This window comes from Bos indicus, chromosome 14, assembly GCF_029378745.1.
Source record: "Bos indicus isolate NIAB-ARS_2022 breed Sahiwal x Tharparkar chromosome 14, NIAB-ARS_B.indTharparkar_mat_pri_1.0, whole genome shotgun sequence".
NCBI lineage: Eukaryota > Metazoa > Chordata > Mammalia > Artiodactyla > Bovidae > Bos > Bos indicus.
The window spans coordinates 16188130-16208987 of NC_091773.1; the positions used below are offsets into that span (position 1 = coordinate 16188130).

At 40.4% G+C, this 20858-nt stretch overlaps 1 protein-coding gene across 1 annotated transcript in view; it reads right to left on the reverse strand.

Annotated features, from left to right (window-relative positions):
• Positions 1 to 2510: 2510 nt before the first annotated feature.
• Positions 2511 to 20858, reverse strand: part of FER1L6 (fer-1 like family member 6) — a 135070-nt gene continuing 116722 nt past the window's right edge. Inside the window, exons 37-42 of the mRNA XM_019974110.2 lie at positions 20538 to 20626; positions 19990 to 20088; positions 16467 to 16708; positions 14585 to 14748; positions 5072 to 5172; positions 2511 to 3338 (exon numbers count right to left, since the gene is read on the reverse strand). Coding sequence (XP_019829669.2) covers positions 3155 to 3338; positions 5072 to 5172; positions 14585 to 14748; positions 16467 to 16708; positions 19990 to 20088; positions 20538 to 20626 — 879 coding nt within the window. The 3' untranslated portion in view covers positions 2511 to 3154. The remainder of the gene's footprint in view (positions 3339 to 5071; positions 5173 to 14584; positions 14749 to 16466; positions 16709 to 19989; positions 20089 to 20537; positions 20627 to 20858) is intronic.

The following is a 20858-nucleotide window of genomic DNA, read 5'->3' on the forward strand; positions in this document are numbered from 1 at the left end:
AATCCCATTGAAGAATACAAGTAGGGACTCATGACAGTTTTTTGGGAAATGGGTATTCTGCTTTAATTTTTAAAATTGTTTTATTTTTTGGTTGTGCTGGGTCTTCATTGCTGTTTGTGGGCTTTCTCTAGTTGCGGTGATCAGGGGCTGCTCTTCACTGTGGTGTGTGGGCTTCTCGTTGCAGTGGCCTCTCTTGTTGCGGAGCACAGGCTCTAAGTGCATGGGCTTCAGTAGTTGTGGCTCGAGGGCTCCAAAGTGCAGGCTCAGAAGTGGTGCAGGGCTTTAACTGTTACCTGGCATCTAGCGTCTTCTCGGACTAGGGATCAAGCCCTTGTCTCCTGCGTTGGTGGGCAAATTCTTAACCAGTGTACCACCAGGGAAGTCCTAAATTTTTAAAATTCTTAAGCTGTAGTTCCTTTAAGGCTAGCTGTGCACAGTTGGCCTAGAACATTATTTTACTTATTTTCTACACAGGATAGGCCATGAATGATAATCTATGTGTAAGACACCAGACAGAGCTGATTCCAAAATTATCTTCATTTACCATCACTCCTCACACATTTCTTATAGCACCATCTGATCTGAAAGTGTTTCAAATACTTTTGCTTTTCAGCATTCAATATGACATCAAAGAAAATTTGAGCTGTATTTAACTTAGAAGAATTTTCCATTTTTATTGTTTTTATTGTGGATTGAACAATGTATATTGTTTTGTCAAGTGTTGACTTGGCATTTCACTGTCCAGAATCCAGCAGAAAGCATAATACCTTCCTCCCAAATCTGTGCTAAAAATAAAGTTGTTCTTTTGCTTTTCAACGTCACCGCAAACGTGTGTTGTGCTATTCCCTAAACTTCATCCATGAAAAACACATTCCTTACTTAGTGCTCTTCTTAGACAAACCATAATCTAGAGATAAACAATGTCTTGAGGAAGTTCTGGATGCAAAATCCATGGCGACAAGAGGCTGCGTTTATCTTACCTCTGCTGTATCCCACTGCTCAGCACATAAGGGACACTCAATAAATAGTTTTAAATGAAAACCTTTAAATTTATAATTGCTTATTAAACATTTGATATTAAAAATAATGCATATTTATTTTAGAAGTCTTAGGAAAAATAGAGAAACAAAAAGGGAAAGAAAAGATACTGCTACTTAAAGTGAAAGTGAAGTCACTCAGTCATGTCCAACTCTTTGCGACCCCATGGACTGTAGCCTACCAGGCTCCTCCGTCCATGGGATTTTCCAGGCAAGAGTACTGGAGTGGGTTGCCATTGCCTTCTCCAACTGCTATTTAAAGATGACCACTATTAACACTTTGGCATATTCCTCCAGACATTTAATTTATGCATATGTACATATTTTTCCTTTTAAATCACGCTATACATAGTTTTTTTTTTTTTAATTTACAATGTACTCAGTGTATATATTCCATGACATCAAGTAATTTGAGCTGTATCATTACTGATGTCTGTTATTTCACAATAAGAATGATCCATAGTTTATGTAACTAATTACACTAGGAAACATCGTCAATGCTTTAAATGCTCTAGTTTTTAGCACTTCAGAAAAATAGGACTTATGTTTACTAAAGAGTGAGTGTCTAGGGCTAGAATTCAGGGTACAACACTAATACTTCAATCTTTGATGAATCAGGAACATTCTAAATGACTTCTCATGTGGAAGTAACATGCTTCATTTTACAGAACATATGTGTGAAGTGAAGTGAAAGTCGCTCAGTCGTGTCTGACTCTTTGCGATCCCAAGGACTATAGAGTCCATAGCATTCTCCAGGCCAGAATACTGGAGTGGGTAGCCTTTCCCTTCTCCAGGGGATCTTCCCAATCCAGGGATCAAAGCCAGGTCTCCTGCATTTCAGGCAGATCCTTTACCAGCTGAGCCATGTGTAACACTATCTAAAGGAAACAGTAGCCCCAGTGCTTCTGGTGTCGAGAGGGGAACCCCAATCCAGCTTCCTCCATACCACCAAATGGCCCCTCAAGAAATAAAGAAAAAAACAGTTGCCATACTTACTTGTGTTTAAGGCCAAACATTCCAATTCCTTTGTTTCCTATTTCGCCTGAGAACACTAGTCCCTCACTTCCGCTCCCTGCTTCAGATGGGATGGCAGATCTACACTGTGTTACTTTGAAGATCAAAGAGTTAATTTAAGAAAAACTGACCCCATCTGACAAGTGCATTGGGTATTGTTTCTAAGACTGCTTTTGAAATTAATCTGTGCTTAAGAGTCATGACAGAACCTACCATATATGGTGGTAAGATTGAATAACGCGGATGATGGTTATTCACATCATGGTGTAGGGCTAGGGGGGCACCATATTTGGTGGGGATTATATATCTGACTAAAGAGAATTCCTACTGGTCTCATGGAGCTTCCCGTCCTATTCACACATACCCAGAATCACATTTTAATTCCCACTTGGAAATTGCCATATGCTAAATAAATATGCATAAATACAAATGGATTTCTCCAGAACTCACTACTACTACTGAGCATGTTCAACAAGCATTTAATGGAAAACCAGCAACATCTTTTTAGATGGGACTTTCAACGATGAAGTATTTTAAGTAGTGTATATAAAGTTTATTCCAAGCCAGCTTCTCAGCCTGAATAAGTGAATGTGTCCTGTAAATTGTAAGGATTAAAACAAAGTTAAGATATATGGGACAGGTTAAACATCTAGTAATTTGCTAAAATGCTTTTAGTTTAATTTGCAGTAAAAAAATTTACTTAATACTTAAAAAGAAGTGTTTCCAATAATATCTGAGACCTAGAATTAAACTTCTCAGAATAAAACCAATTATGGAAAGAAAATATTCACCTAAGTCAATTTAAGGTCACCAGTGACTACAATAGGGTAAAGGAGCCATTATCTCATGCTGCCCGTGGGCAAAACCATGCCTTAAGGTTTTTCCGTTGGAAAGAGGGCTAGCAGGGGTTGGAGCAGGGAGGGACAGTTTCACTCCCATTTCCTCCAAGAAGAGCTGATGTGTCCTTAGTTATAGGGAGTGGCTCTTAGGTCTTTGGGTTTACCCAGTATGGTGCCTGCACAGAGCACACACTCCTATCTATTTACAGAGGAGGAAGAAGAGGGGATCAGCAGAAAGGGAGGGTCTGGATTCTCCATGACCCTCTACGAGCCCCCAACAATCCTTTGGCTGATGGCTCCCGGCAAGGTATAGATGAAGAGGACCAGGAAGATGATGAGGATGATCAGAATGAAACCGATGATGATGTACTTCTTGTAGTTCCTCCAGATGAGGTGGTACAGGCACTTGAAGGGGCTCACGAACCAAGAGAAGGAGGTGTTCGGGCGGCTGAGAAGGAAGCAAGAGAAGATCAGGGAAGGTGCCAGGTTGTCAACACATACGAATCTCAAGATCTCAGGAAGGATTTCTGACTCTCAGTTTTGTGAGGACCCACAACGAAAGGCCTGAAAATGGGAGAAGACCATGTTGTCTTCAAGCAGGAGCACGCTAACTTTTTATGTGATAATGATTCCTCATCATTTTAAAGAGTGGTCCTGAGGGGGGCAAGAGCCTAGTTAGAACCTAGCCAGAGAACTGAGAGCCCTCTGTCTGTCCTACCCTGACCAGTTCAAGCCTCACCTCTTCCATGAAGCCCTCCCTGACCACCCCAGTCCACAGTAATTCCTCTGGTTCTGAATTCCTGCCTCACTCATTGCTTGACCTACCCCCTTTTTGAACCTAACGTGTTTTCCACACTGATAACTATTTTATGAATCTGTGTGCTCTCCCTAAACAGACTGAAAGCTTCCAGAAGGCAGAGTTTATATCTTACATTTCTCTGGTGTTCTTCAAAGTGTTTCCAACCATTATGTTCCCAACACTATGACAGATTAAATATAGGTGCAAAGAAAGGAACACCTACTCATCAGGAGACACTTGGGGTCCAGGGAGGAACAAGACAGCTGTAATTTGAGAGAGTATTTTGTGTACATATTTCATATCTATTGATACATATGTTTACTTTTTTAACTTTTTTTTTTAGTTTTTCTGATTTGGACCATTTTTAAAGCCTTTATTGACTTTGCTTCAATATTGCTTTTATGTTCTGATTTTTTTACTACAAGCCATGTAGGGTCTTAGCTCCCCAACCAGGGATTAAACTCACACCCTCAACATTGGAAGGTGAAGTCTTAACCACTGGACCACCAGGGAAGCTCTGTATATTTACTTTTTAATTGATATATAACCATGGTTTAAATGGAATATGGTAATCCTTGCTTCTAGTAATTCTACTTCTGGAAATTTATTTTAAGTGATAATTTATAAAGGGGAAACATTTTTATCATATTACAATAATGGAAAAAGGTAGAAGTAAATTAAACATCCAACTATGGAATGGCAACCAACTTAAATATGGGTATTGAGTCTGTGAACAATTTCACAGGCATTAAAAAAAATTCCTCTGACAATTATGGCAACAAGGTAAAATTTTTAAGCCAAGGATAAGTGAAATATGCAGATAATTTTGTATGCATGATTAGAGAAACACAAGGAAAAAAATTCATGTGAAACTCACATTCCCATACAAAATTACTGAAAACATATATGAAATTATTCTGGAATTGCTTATTTGGTAGTATTATGAAAAAGTGTCCTTTCCATTTGCTGGATACTGTGTAAGATTTTTGGAATATTTTTCAGTTATAAAACCATGCCAATAAAGAATCAGCCTGCAATGCAGGGGACACAGGAGACCTGAGTTCGATCCCTGGGTTGGGAAGATCTCCTGGAAGAGAAAAATGGTAACCCACTCTAGTATTCTTGCCTGGAGAATCTCACAGACTGTAGCCTGGTGGGCTACAGTCCATGGGGCTGCAAAGAGTTTGACACAACTAAGTGACTAAGCACAAACAAAACACAAAGAACCAAACACTACACGAATCGGATAGTAGCTATTGACTCCTCCTCACTTCTCGCTTCTCCCAGAGGGATGTTTTGGAGAAATGCTTGCATCCTCTGATACGGGGCCCACAGAGGGCCCTTCCCATGTCTGATCCCCTCATCCCCGTGACTTCACTCACTTGGGCTTGTCCAAGGGCTCTGGCTCCTTTCGGGCTTTTCCAACAGGATTTTTCTCAGCTTCCTCTGCCGTCACGAGGTGGAACTCGGCTTCAACCTTGCCCTGCACAAAGACAAAATTCTCAGTTTCTAGTCACAAAGAACTGCGGGGTGTGGGTTGGTGGGGAGGGCAAGGCCAACTTTGGAGAAGAAGTGTTATCATGTGGGATAATGCCAGGAAGGATTTTGCCTATCCGCTGCTTTATTATCGAGGAAATATCTTTTTGGTCCTGGGAGAAGCCATTTTTACGATGGACAATAAAAGTCCTGAAATAATGTTACTCAAGTTTTGTGAGGCGAGGGGGTCCCACGTGTACACATAGAAACACAAATTTCACTTGTAATCATTTAATATCTGTAGAAGCAATGTGAATTACAGAAAACAGAAAGGGGACTAATTACTTGAGTAGCAAACCCTTTTGAATCTACTACCATCTTTCTTCTCTGTTGATGGCTCTCAAAAGGAAGGACTATTTCACTTGTAATCATTTAATATCTGCAGAAGTAATACGAATTATAGAAAACAGAAAAGGGGACTAATTACTTGAGTAGCAAACCCTTTTGAATCTGCTACCATCTTTCTTCCCTGTCGATGGCTCTCAAGCGGAGCTGGGTGTGTATGGACCTACATTTGCCAAATGGCTTTTTTGTCATCTTTATTTTTGCTGTGCCCTCTAAGTATTTTAGAATTATCCTTTTATTCTAGCACTCTCTTCCCTTCTCTCCCCTCAGTGAGAAACAGTCTCTTTGGTTTGAAAATTGTGAATCATATGCTTCTTCAGAGCACCGTGCCAAAGTTATTGGCAGGGATATAAGTCGGATTATCAAAGGATGAGACAGGACTTCTGTACAAGGTGAGAGTCATTCTTTCTTGTTCATTCACTACTTTTGGAGGCTCCCTGTATACCAGGCATTGTTCTAGGCCCTGGGGACTTAATGATTAAGAAAAATAGGAGAAAAATAGGATCACTGATCTAGTAGAGCTCCTGTTTTTGGTGGACGAGACCCTCTCTCTTGCTCCTTTGGTTTTGTGGATCAAGATTCAAGGTGAGGAACTTCCCTTGTGGTCTAGTGGTTAAGACTCCATGCTTTCAATGCAGGGGACACAGGTTTAATCCCTGGCCAGGGAATTAAAGTCCCACATGTTGTGTGGTGTGGCCAAAAAAACAAAATTAGAAAAGATTCAAGATGATAGGAGGGACACAGAAGTGGCAGGAGACTGGAGCAACATCAAAGAATTTCAGCACCTATGTTTGCTGTTAAGTTTGCCTTTCTGAATCTCGTGTGGATGGGGCATTACCTGACTTCTGAGGTTGATTTCCTACCCAGTAAAAAGGTCTAAGGTTCTAATGAACCAATGATCTAGTGTTAACTTATTTATTCTTACTGAAAAAGCCAGGATTTCTTCATATATATATCTATATATTTCATTTTTATTTGTTTATTATCTTTTTTGTCTGTGCTGGGTCTTCACTGTTGCACGGGCTTTTTCTCCAGGTGCAGTGAGTGGGGCTACTCTCCAGTGGTGGTAGGCAGGGGTCTCATTGCAGTGGCTTCTCTTGTTGTCAAGCCCCAGCTCTAGCTCACGTGGGCTTCAGTAGGTGTGGCACATGGGCTCTAGAGTGAACATGGGTTGTGGCTCCCAGGCTCTAGCGTGCAGGCTCCACAGCTGTGGCCCATGGGCTTCGTTGCTCCGCGGCACGTGGGCTCTTCCCAGATCTGGGATCAAACCTGTGTCTCCTACTTTGGCAGGTGGATTCTTTACCACTGAGCCACCAGGGAAGCCCAAGCCAGGGCTTCTTAACAAACAGATTTAGTTGCTGGTAGCCACGAAAATGTAATCATCGGAGAAATTAGAGAGAAGTAGAGTATTTGGGATGAGTTTGGATCCCTAGGTTGGGAAGAGCCCCTGGAGAAAAGAAAGGCTACCCACTTCAGTATTCTGGCCTGGAGAATTCCATGGACTGTATAGTCCATGGGGTCACAAAGACTCAGACACAACTGAGTGACTTTCACTTTCACTTTTTTTTTTCCACTTTTTTGGAGCAGACTCAGAGAGGTAGTGTCATGGCTGTCTGAATTAGTAAAGAAGCACAGTGGGCTTTTATTACAAGTGAAGTCATGAGTTCAAATCTAGGTAATCTCATCCATTCTTTAGACTAGTACTGTGACCCAACTCAGAAGGGATTAAATTCATATGACCCAGAAATATTCCTTAAAAATATGTGTATATATACTCATTCCTATTGAGAAATTTTGGCTCCATCAGCAATGCCTTGCACATAAAGGGACTGAGGAAATGCTTGGAAAGAAAGAATATAAAGCTTTTATCCATTCTTGTCACTCCTCTACACATCTATCAACAGTACAATAATAGTAATATAACTCTAACTGTAATTGCAACACTTTATTGAATGCTTGTTTCGTCCCAGATTTGTTTTTTTTTTTTTTTGTCTATAATCTATCATAGTGACTAGCAAAGTAGGTCTCCTTTATATTGATAGAGAAATAAAGCCATAAAAGTCAAATAACTTTCCCAAGGTCCCATAGGCAATTAGCTAACCAACTGCAATTTGAACCAAACTCTGTAAGATTCCAAAGTTCATGCTCTTTCCTTTATAGCAGGCTGCCTTCCGATTGCCAGATAATTGGACTAAAATTTTTACGGGACCCTTCCCAGCTCTAACACGAGATGATTCTGTGATTGTCTTCATCATTGCCACCTAAAGGCATTTGTCTTCTCGGGCCTTAGTTTCCTCTTCTATCAGATGGCCAGAGGCTCTTTAAAGCAACTTGGCTCTAACTGCTAGGTTTCATGAAAGGCGGAGTTAGAGCTTAGGATAACCGTGTAAGATTTCATGGCTGGAATAAACCCAAGAAGCCAGCTCCCCATGCATGGCAGAGAGGGCTTCCAATCTGCAAGATAAGACCCTCTGTCTGATTTCCAGAGGTTTTCCAGCAATGATCTGGGTTCCACTGTGCAATACTTTTATATGCTAGGAGCCTCATTCAACTCCTCTATACTTGACAGAGTTTAAGAGTCACTAACCAACCGCTGGGCTCCAGAATGTTTGGAAGAGAGGACAAAATCCAATGGAGAACAAGTGAGTATGAGAGTGAAGGGATCATAGGTGCCTTTTTTTCTTCATTGCTTAACAATAAGCTTAGCTAGAGTGCTGTATAACATGTATGGTGGTATATTATTCCATTTAAACCACTTGACAGCTTGGCAAGATAGATGACATTTTTATTCCCAGTTTATAGCCCAGGAAACGAAGGCTTGATGATGTTTGCTAACTTATGCCACAAAACTAGGATTTGTACCCAGGTCCTCTGACACCAAATCCCATCCTCCGCTATTTTGGAAGAAAAGCTACGGCAAACCTAGAGTATTAAAAGCAGAGACATCACTTTGCCAACAAAGGTGCATATAGTCAGGGCTGTGATTTTTCTAGTAGTCAAGTATGGATGTGAAAGTTGGGCCATAAAGAAGGCAGAGCCCCAGAGAATTGATGCTTTTGAACTGTGGCACTGGAGAAGACTCTTGAGAGTCCCTTGGACAGCAAGGAGCTCAAACCAGTCAATCCTAAAGGAAAGAAACCATGAAAATTCATGGGAAGAACTGATGCTGAAGCTCCAATACTTTGGTCACCTGATGTGAAGAGCCGACTCATTGGAAAAGATACTGATGCTGGAAAAGATTGAAGGCAAAAGAAGGGGGCAACAGAGGGTGAGATGGTTGGATGGCATCATTGACTCAATGGACATGAGTTTGAGCAAACTCCAAGAGACAGTGATGAATAGGGAAGCCTCGTGTGCTGCAGTCCATGGGGTTGCAAAGAGTTGGACACGACTGAGAAAACAACATCTGCTATTTTATGTGTCTAAGTGGTTTCATTCTGTGGAAGAAGTGAATCAGCCTATTTATTTAACAATCAATCAATATGCCTTTTCTGAAATGTTCAAGAAGAATCTCACAATCACTGCCATTCCCCAGCATTTTAATATATTTTTGATGTTAAATGTTGAAAACACATACTTGCTATAGAGAGAAAAAAATGTTGCACAGATGAGGCCAAATACAAAATAATACACTGTGTGATTTCATTTAGCTAAAGAAGGCAACGGATCAATTAATGAGGTTAGAGGTCAGGATAGCGGTCAGGACAGTGACATGAGGGGTCTGGGTCACTGGAGAGGTTCTGCTTCTTTGTCTAGGTACCGATGGGAGTGTTCAGTGTGTGAAAATTCATGGTTGGTACACTTTTCTAGAATGTATATTACTCTTTTCTGTATGTAAATATATTATGTATTAATAAAATTGGCTTTAAAAAGAAAAGAAAAACTTGTTTTTTACTTCCATCTAATGGCTGGCCTTCAGTAACAGGGAATAGTAGAGCAAGGCATAGCATAACACAGCACAGGAATTGAGTGAGTAGGATTTGGTGCAGACAAATTTATATCTGAAATCAGATTCTGCCACTTACTACCTGTGTGACTTTGGGTGAATTACCTGCCCGTCTGAGTCTCACTCATCTGGGGATGTTAATAGCATGTACCCCATAAAGTTGCTTTGAAAAATAAATAACACTTATACAGTGCTCACTCCAGTGCTTGGTGAATATCAAACTTTTAAAAAATCATAGTTCTTACCTTCAACACTACTTTATGGACAGAAATGCATAATTTAATGAGAAATATATTCTGCTTATTCAAAAAACTCTCAAAGAAGTCCCAAGGACCCATATTCTCACCGATGAGCCACCAGGGAAGCCCACATACACATACATATGTACGTGCACACATATGCATGTGTGTGTGACTGTGTGCATTATAGTACATGATCACACCTCTGGACCTAGGAACTCCATTTCTCAATAGCTAATTTAAGGAAATAATTCAAAACTCAGAAAAAGCTTTAACACAAAACACATAGTCATATTCTTTTGGATATTCAAATTGTCCTATATGTTATAATAAGATGTCTCAGGGCCACATTGCATTTATCTGCCCCTGACCTGGAGTCAGCCATTTCCCCAAAGATATATGGATTCTTTTAGTAGGAATTGATATTTAGAAACAAGTGTCAGGGTGCTAGGAATCTTGTTTGCTACTGGGTTAGAAAAAAATATTTTTAAATTCATGAGTCAATGATGATACAAAAAAATAAAGTAAGAGAAAAAAATCTCACTTACCACCACTAAGTATGAGTCTTACACTAATTCTTGATTCAAAAACTTGGTAGTGAGTGGAGAGAATTAAACATTTATCTGATTTTTTTTTTAGGGGATGTGGTGACTATAATATATATCCATTTGATGAGAGAAAGCTCTTCTTAACACATAAATGCCAACTAATAAATGAAAAACAATGATATAATTAGATAATATATAGATGGATAGATAGATGATAGATAAAAATGGCTGGGGGCCTATTTGAAAATAAAATAGATCAAAAAGATAAGTAATAGCAACATATCAACTATAACTGAATCTTATTTTTTTAAAAAAAAAGCTATAAAATACATTTGAGGACAATAGGGTATCCTTTTTTACAGAAGGAGAAATGAATATGATATGGATTTCAAGTTATATATGGCAATATTATTAATTTATATGTGATGATGGCATTGTAGTTATGTAAGAGGATGTCCGTATTCTCAGCAGATGCACGTGGAAGTATTTAGGGGTAAAGTGTTAGAATGTCTAGAACTTACTCCTAAATGGTTCAGCCAATGTATGTGTGTGTGTATCTATACCTATACATATACACACACATATATATATTCACATATACAGGCAAAATAAATATGGCAAAATATCAACAAATGCTGAGTCTAGATGGTGAGTATGTGGCTGATCCTTGTCCTAGTCAACTTTTCTGCATGCTTAAATTTTTTTAAATGAACATATGTTGAGGAAAAACACATGATTTAACTGTGGCATTTCTATTTTGAGAATATAAAGAGTTAATCATATTCCTAATACTATGTACAGGAATGCTTATTATAACACTGAATAAGCCAAAATGAACAAGGCATTATTTTTAACATAGAATGATCACGATTATATAAAATTAACCAAAATCTGTATATATCGGGAATAACAATATGTATTAGCAATTGTTTTTTTTGAGCAATTTGCATATGGGCACTATTTCTTCCTTTCTGCATTTTGGTGTCTTTTGAATTTTCTATAAATTTTCTAAAAATTTTCTATAAATTTTCTATAATATAGTTTGTCTTAAAAACGATCTTCAGGTGAAAAATATCTCCCCTCTCTGCTCCTGTGGAATCTGAATTTGCCACGTACTCTTCAGACAGTTTGTCTGTCTACAGGTCTCCTCAGCTAAACTGTGAATTTCTGGATGGCAGGAACGTGTCTTATTGATTGCTGAGCCTTTAGTGCCTAGCGTATGAGTATGGAGCCATTGTAAATGCTGACAACGGTTTTTTCATACTAAACTGAGAGCAAAGAAATGTCTCTTTTAATTTTAGTTATTATGCTCTTGGGACTTACCTGGGCTACCTACCTGTAGACTCACAATATTAAGCTATAAAAGAAACTTCCTGATCTTCATCTCCTGAAAGAGTGATTTCTTTGAAGGTTGCTTTTAGCAGGATAATAAGATGCATAATGTAATGTGTTTAACGAAAAGCATGTTCTATACATAGTCCTGTTCCTTCACCAAAGGATGCCTGTGCTTTTGCAATTCCATTTGGAGCTGTTTTTCACTCACTATCCTATATTCCACACTAGGAGCTGTGTGATCCAAGTCTCTCAATTACACAACTTGGGTGTACAGATAAGTGGCTTTAAAAATAAGCCTGGCAGGTGGCATAGCCCATAAACAAACCCCTCCTGGCTGCTGGTAATTGGAATAAGAGGACAGTGATGTTCTGACTGCTGGCTGCAAGGCACAGGAGGGGAGTTCACGCAGAGTTGGAAATAGAGTATGTCTTTGCTAGAAACACATCTTGGAGGCACCCAGTCTGAACTATTCATTTTACAGGCATGGAAACTGTAAAAATGAGTAGACAGAAATCTCAATTAAAATAGAGTGGAGATATCAGCAAAGGGGGCTCTCATGCCCTATGCAGACAGCAGAACCTAACAGGAAGAAAGACTTCCTCTTCTAGCCTGGCCACAGCTCATCCAATGAGAGACAGTCACGACTCAGCCAATAAAAAGCCATGGATTCTTTGTTAACTATAGCACTCCCAGCTTCCTTTTTCCCTCCATAAAAGAGTTCTGTCCATTTTTTTGCTGGGGACTTGCACATGGCTAGGACGGGGGAGCCTGGTGGGCTGCCGTCTAAGGGGTCGCACAGAGTTGGACACGACTGAAGCGACTTAGCAGCAGCAGCAGCAGCCATGGTTGCAGATCTCAAACTGCAATTCTTTGTTAATCCCAAATAACCTGTTTCTGCTGGAGAAATAGCTAGCAGTCTACTGTTGGAACATGTGTCAACACTTTATACTTTTTTGTGGTTAAATTTTATTCCATTGTATGGATATACCTGATGGTGACATATGTAAAGCCACTTAAAACTCAAAATGGAGTAACTATGGTTCATGCATCCAAAATGGAGCCAGGTGGTTTTGCAGATCCAAGTTCCTAAATCATTGAGAACTTCAATCTTCTGAACTGTATCAAATTCTAAGACACCACTGCTGCTGCTGCCGCTAAGTCACTTCAGTCATGTCCGACTCTGTGTGACCACATAGACGGCAGCCCACCAGGCTCCCCCGTCTCTGTGATTCTCCAGGCAAGAACACCAGAGTGGGTTGCCATTTCCATCTGCAATGCATGCAAGTGAAAAGTGAAAGTGAAGTCGCTCAGTCCTATCGGACTCTTAGCGACCCCATGGACTGCAGCCTACCAGGCTCCTCCGTCCATGGGATTTTCCAGGCAAGAGTACTGGAGTGGGGTGCCATTGCCTTCTCCAAAGACACCACTAGCCATCTTCAAAACAGTATCTGCCATCACCTGCTCCCTGCAACCTTGCAGTTTCAAAGATCCCCCCTCCTTTTGCAACAATGTAATCATTTCAAACCCCAACCAACCCTTGCTTAAAAAGCACCCTTCTTGCCAAACTGGATTTCTGATTGGTAACCAAAAAAATCTGCTTAACTTTGTGGTGTTTTGCCTTTACCAGGCTCCCTCATTTTGTAGTGGAACAGAACAGAACTCAAGTGCTTCTTGAATCTGCCTCTCTCTAGCTATAGTCCTAACAAACCTCAAATAAATGCCTCTTTACTTCAATCAGGTCTGTGTTTCTGAAATTTTTATTAACATATCAAATTTGTTTATCCATTCATCAGTTGATAGACATTTGGATGGCTCCAATTTGGGGTATTATGAATAACATTGCTATGAACCTTCATTTCTGAACTCATCCATTCATCAATCAGTTCACTAACTGAGCATCTATTATGTGCTAAGCCATGAAGCTTGGAAAGGAGTGCAGGGGCTGCCACATAGTAAAACCTCAGTGAAACCTCAGTGCATACTTGAGGGGACAGGAAAGAAGGCGTCTGCTTGAATTCTCATTCTTCCGATCCCATCTCACAGAGGGGACTGAACTTGAGAATGGAAGGAAGAGAAAGCCTCCAAGAAAACACGCTAGAACTAGACCCCATGGAGTCAGGTCAGCAGCTGCCATTTACCCAGTTAGGCTCAAAGAAATCCATGTCTTGCCCCCACTGAGTCCACAGAACAGAGAGAGACTGAGAACTCGGTCTATACCCAGACCTGTGACCTGAAGGGTCCTGACTTGGGTTTGCTCTGACTTCTGGGCACTAGGAGCAGAAGGGAGAACACGCTCCCCCGAAGACAAGCATAGAAGCGAAAGGGGGCCATCCATGCGGTCCTGGTCCCTTTTCTCAACTTCACTGAGCACTGGAGTCCTCCGTCCTCCCTTACACAGGTGATGAGGGAGCTCAAAGAAAGGGTAAGGGAAACTTTCTTCCCACTACTCATGAAATGTCTGAACTCCTACAGTATGTGTCACACAGGATGGAGCAAGTTGGCAAGTTGGGAAAGGGGTGAATGGCTCTCCTTTCTGCCAGCATCCTCTGGAGCAAGTTTTAAAAGGATAGATCACTTTTTAAACTGAGTTTTTCGTTTGAAGGTGAAGGGATGAAGCATTTGCATTAAAATTGCACATTCGTCAGGAATGTATGCATAATTTCAAGAGATGTTGAAAAAAAATTAATGCCAGGGGCATATGTTCAAGCCGAGAGGATGGAAATCCACCCTGACATAGATTGCTATTAAATCAAGCATGCTGAAATACGGAGGGCTTAATGCATTTATAAATTTTTCAGAATTCTTGCTTCTCAGAAGAATCTTTGCCCTAAAGGGCTCTCTGTCATTTCAAGTCATTTTTCTTTAAGTTTACAAAATGACTCATTTAAAGAGCATGGGTCCTCTGCTTGCCCCATCCCCACCCCATCTTCTACGGCTCTGACTTACCGTGAGTTCTTTGCTTTTAGCAAAAGGCCACCAGCCCCGCACACGCTTTTGCTGGAATATGGAAATCATGTTCTCCTCACTTGCATTTTCAAATTTGGTGAGATCACAGGCTTTGGCAGACTTCGCTGCTCGGGGGAAACTATTGAGGTTCATCTCCAGGGAGCCTGTGAAGAGATGCCCTTAACAGGTTAGGGAAGGGCTTTAAAATCCATCATTATCCTCATTCACACACCCATTCATCTATCCTCTCACTGGTCATTCAATCAGGACCACAAGGGATCAATAGCTTGTGCTAGGTATCCAGGACACAAATATGACCAAGACATGTGTGTTGCGTTTAAGGCATTAATAATGTGGCAGCACACCAGGACTTCCCCGGCAGTCCAGTGGTTGGGACTTTGTCTTCCAGTGCAGAGGGTGTGGGTTCGATCCCTGGTCGGGGATCTTAAGATCCCACATGCCTCGCGGCCCAAAAGCCAAAACATAAAACAGAAGCAATATCATAGCAAATTCTATAAGGACTTTAAAAACTGGTCCACGTTAAAAAAAAAAAAAAAAAAAGTATTAAATAAAAGAAAGTGCTGTGGCAGCAGGTAGAAGACCAGGGCAGAGCTACTGTATGTAACTTTCAAGCCTCGGTTTCTGATATCATCTGCTGGGCCTCTTCTCTGTTCCCCGAGTATGATCTAGATTCTGTGTCTATCCTCTGAGCTTTTCCCTGCCTTAGCACTGATCAGCCTAGAAGAACCTCCTCCCCCCATCACCCCTCCCTTTCTGAGCCCATTAAACTCCTCCAGGCTGGGGACTAAGTCTTACTGTCCTGGTAGCAACTCTTCCAGTACCTTCGTGGATTCTCAACAATGAATTTTCTCTTTCAAGAAAATTTGTGTACAATCTTTAAGGGGTTAGTTTTCACTCACAGTTGTTATAAAATACTCGCATATTTCCCTATGTTGTATAATCCACCCCGGAGCCTGTCTCACACTCAGTGGTTTTGCCTCCCACACCCCCACCCCTGGGTTGCCCCTCCTCCCTTCTCTCCCCATCGGTAACCACTAGTTTATTCTCTGTATCTGTGAGTCTGCTTCTTTTTGGTTGCCATTCACTAGTTTTCAACAAGTAAGTATAAGTCATAATAAGAGAATGCCATGAGAATACTATATTTCTCTCTTTAATAAACTTTCCTATTAAGTAGTATTTGTTAACTGTGGACACTTAAAATATATACATGAGTTAAAAAAATTTACATAATCCTACCTCCCAAAAGTTGATCACTGCCTTACTTATTAGTTCATATTCTCATGTCAGTCTTTCTGTCTCTTTGGCTGTCTCTGACTCTTTCTGCTACACAAATAAACACACTTTTTACCAAAAGGGGATTTTTTTTACATACTTTTTTCATTTGATGCACCTTGCCTAACTATCCAACTGATTAAATATTCTAATATTTTAATGGCTGCAGGGTTATTACATATTGAGCACTACTTTGTATGAAACTCTGTACTTCGCTTTTAGATTATCAAATATATACCTCCCAATACCCTCTGAAGTATACAATTTTATTATTCCCATTTTACAACTGAGGAAAACTGAGGTACAAAAAAGACCAGTGATTAGCTCAAAATTTAACAGCTTCTTGGCATTGGAGCAAAGACCAATTTAAGGTTACTTGAATATGTATCTTCTACCATAGGGATGTACCATAACTTACTGAGTCAATTACCTTATATTAAGGGCTATTTGGAATGTTCCAATATTTTGCTATCAAAATTATTAAACAGCATCGAAATGATTATTTGTGGAGCAAAGTCAGACTAAGCTCTTCAGAAGTTGAGATAAAACCCTCAACATTAATATGACTTTGATGAAGTCTCTACCTTACCCAGAAAATCATCTGAGGACAGTCTTTCAAAATCCCAAACCTGGAGCACCAACACAGCTGGTGTCTTACACTCCATCTTCTCTAATGAAAATATATGCTCCCTCTTGGAAATGACCATTTGCTTCTCTGCTGGGAGATACTGAAACGGAAATAGGAAGCGCCAGTTGAAGTTCCCCTCTCCGGTCAGGGAGTTGTAATGCACGTCTGTCTCCTGCTTGTCGTCTTCCAAACCCTTTAACCACCTGAATGAAGACAGAGAAAGAATTAAACCCTCTGAGCACATTATTCATGCATCAGCATCACCAAGAGTGACTGAAGTAGTTTCATTGTGGTCACGGATCATAGTTTTAAAATTATGACATAGATTCAGATGGAAATTTCCATTGAATCTGAAAGCTATAAATAGGGATCAAAGGGTCTGAAGCAGAAATAAGACTCTCATTCTAAGTCAGGTTGGGGAATTGTCTTCAGTAGTTCTTGGGTAGATCTGAAGCCCCACGCAGTAAAGAGGGAAAACTCAGGAAATGTGAAATGAAAGTTTAATACGAGTTTCTTCTCACCCTGGGAGACTTCTTTATGGGGGAGGGGGCATTTCTGCACCCACTATATCACACTACATTTTATTACATTACTCCATTCCATAGATAAGTTGTCTTAACTCTCTGTGCCTTTGTTGCATCTGGAACATGGAAGCAATCACAGAATCTAGTTCATGGGAATTCTGAGGAATTACATGAGATAGTATATGTCCAGAGCTTTGTGTATTCCAAATGATCTATGATGCTATTTCCTCTTAGTATTATCTGGTCTTTCTCCTCCATGCTGAGTATAAAGTAAGCTATTAGGAATACATTTTCCTCTAGTACTTTATCCATGGCTAATTAACTCTTGAGAAAATAGGTACTTTTAATTCAAACTAATTGATAATGCCATACCACTTACTTTCTGAAAGCAAATATCCCTTCCTCTACCTCAAACTACCCCAGAGCAGATAAAGATCCTTCTCTTCTGAGAAGAGTGGTACCACTCAAGGTAAAGGTACAATTATTTAGGTAAGGGTACCTTTATTTAGCTAAAGATGGTGCTTGGCCAGTCAAGGTACGTGTGGTATCTGTTATGAGGCAAGGGCTGAGCCAGATGCTAGGGGGTGATGGGGAGCAAGCAGAGGTGATCCTTGTCTTTGTGGAGCCACAGTCGTGGAGGGGAGAGGATAGAGGGAAATGGGTGGGGTGGAAGAAGTCACCAGTGAGGGATATGCAAAGGCCCTATGGAAGAAGTTAGGATACATTCTAAGACAGGAGAGAAGCTCAGTGTGACTAGAGAAGGCAAGGGGGGAACTGATCCAGTGAGATGATAGGTAGCAGCTCATTATATGTGATATTTTAGGACTTATGAGAGACTTTAGATCCTTGTCCAGAGAAAATAGGATGTCATTAAAAGATTTTGAGTACAGGACTGATGTGATCAGATTGAGTTTTTAAAAGGTCACTCATTTTTCAACATGAAGAACAGATTATTGGAAGTAAGACTGAATATGGAGAGACCAATTCAGATAGTATTGACCCCAGCAAGAAATGATGGAGGGAAAGATGATGACGGTGGAGCTTTCCTGGTGGCTCAGTGGTAAAGAATCTGCCTGCCAAAGCAGGAGGTTTGGGTTTGATTCCTGGTCCAGGAAGATCTCACATGCCTTGGAGCAACCAAGCCTGTGCTCCAGAGCCCGGGAACTACATTTACTGCAGCCCACATGTCCTAGAGCCTGTGCTGTGCAACAAGAGAAGCCACAGCAATGAGAAGCCCACGCACTGCAACAAAGTAGCCCTGGCTTCCCTGGCTTGCTGCAACTAGAGAAAAACCCACACAGGGATGAAGACCCAGCACAGACAAAAATAAATAAATATATAAAATTATTTAAAAAAAAAGATGATGATGACGTGGTGACGATAAGGAGAATGGATACTGCTGACAGCTATTTGGGACCTAAAATGAATAAGACTTAGTGGCATACCAGAAACGAGAGTGTCAATGAAGAAGACAGGTTCTTGCTGGGGGAAGACAAAGAGATAAAACTGAAAAGAATTTACTGTTTCTGAGATGAGTTTTATCTGAGGACACATTTTGTTGTTGTTGTTAAAACATTGGTACACTTTATTACAATAATATTTATGCTTTATTGCTTGTATTTGAGAGTATACTGAATATTTTGTTTGAAAACAAGTAGTTTATTGAGAAGATTTTGGATAAGAAGCTATCTATAGTTATTATTATAGATAACTTCTATATGTTATTATGATTATTATTCTATTTTTATTTTTTAAATCATAGACTACCTTAGGTTATGCAATATTTATTTTGAAAACCTCTAAGTAATTTAACTTCCTCAGAGTTTGTGGAGAGAAAAATTATTGTTTCTTTGAAATTTTCCTGCTAAAAGAACTACAATTCTTTTCTTATTTTTTAAATTGAAGTGTAATTGCTTTACAATGTTGTATTAGTTTCTGCTGTACAACAAAGTGAATCAGCTATATGTACACATATATCCCCTCCCTCTTGATTAGGGTACATGTTTAAGTCATATTGTTTCTGGTTCTCTACCACCTCCTCTCCCTCCCTGACTAGGGGCTAAAGGAAACCTACAAAGGCATTTGTGTCATAGCCAAGATGTAGCAGAGAGATACAAATTATTTAGTTTCCTAGGTCCTAGGCTGATAAAATTTTTTTTATCAAAGTAGCAAATGAAAAGGTATAAATTTCAACTTTTGTGTTAGGCTGTGGCTCAGCTGGTGAAGAATCCACCTGCAATGTGGGAGACCTGGATTTGATCCCTGGGTTGGGAAGATCCTCTGGAGAAGGAAACAGCTACCACTCCAGCATCTGGCCTGGAGTATTTCTTGGACTGTGTAGCCCATGGGCGTTGCAAAGAATCAGACACAACTGAGCAATCTTCATGTCACCGTGGGCTTCCCAGCTGGTGCTAGTGGTAAAGAACCTGCCTGCCAGTGCAGGAGACATAAGAGACTCAGGTTCGATCCCTGAATTGGGAAGATCTCTGGAGGAGAGAATGGCAACCCATTCCAGTATTCTTGCCTAGAGAATCCCACGGAAAGAGGAGCCTGGTGGACTACAGTCCATAGGGTGCAAAGAGTCAGACATGCCTGATGCAATTTAGCATGCATGCTTATAATCTTAACACTTAATCTTTCATCAATAGCACTATAGTTCACTACTTTCTGCTGGTGTAAATATATTTTGAATGTCATTCAAAAAGTTTAGGCATTCAACATTTAACAGGAAGAGACATTCATATAAACAAACTTTTCTCACAAAAATATTTCATGAGATAATCATTCTTAGTAAAATGACCAAATATTTGGCAAAGAAAGTGACCTCTCTAACAAGGTGAGTAAGAAAGCCTCCTTTTGTGAGGTGTGGGTGGAATGCCTTCCATGAAGCATAGTTTGGTTGAGGGTTAAAGGGTGAACAGGAGAAGCAAAGGATGGATGGAGTTTGCTGATGATCTTACCCTTTAACATAAATATCACTCGATTTTTGTCCTGTGAAGATATTCTCATCCTCCAAAATGACATCTTCTGTGTTCCAGATGGTTACTCTCAGTTCATACCTGGGATAAGGGAAGGGAGACGTAGGTTGAAGACCCTGGAGGTTGAGTCGATTGGTGTCTATGTGATTCTGGTATTGCTTTGAGTCTATAAGCTTCTTCGACTTTACCAAGTTCAAAATATTAAGACTTAAGGTCTTCGTTCCATCAAAACCAAGTGTCCCAGCTGGAATCATCATGAATATGAATTTCTCTGAGCAGATCCTCCTTCCATCAACCAACATTTTTTGGATGTGGAAGAATGTTGACACTCAGGGCTCTTACCATAAAACAGGGGCCACTATTTCCATCCCCATTGCTACTATTATTACCACCACTCCTGATGTAACTGACCAGGTAGAAAGTCAGGCATGATTGTCAGGTGTCAGCTGATTGGTGTAATGTGTCAGACACCAGGTCTTTTAGTCTGCACCATGGTTTCTTTCCTTGAAGATGAGGCTGCAACTACTTACCCTTTGGGTTTCCTTGGAGAAATGTCAACAGGAGGTCCAGGCTGAGGCATATCTTCAGGAAACATATCCACCCACATCTGCAGACGGCCCTTGTGAAGAAAAGAAGACTCTAGCTTTTTTGGGGAAAGTGTGGTTACCACATGGACACTGACCATTCACAGTTTTAACAGATGCCTTTACTAGGGTTGAGTCTCTGGTGGCTCAGACGGTAAAGAGTCCGCCTGCGATGCAGGAAACGTAAGAGACTCTGGTTCGATCCCTGGATGAGGAAGATCCCCTGGAGAAGGGAATGGCAGCCCACTCCAGTATCTGTGTCTGGAG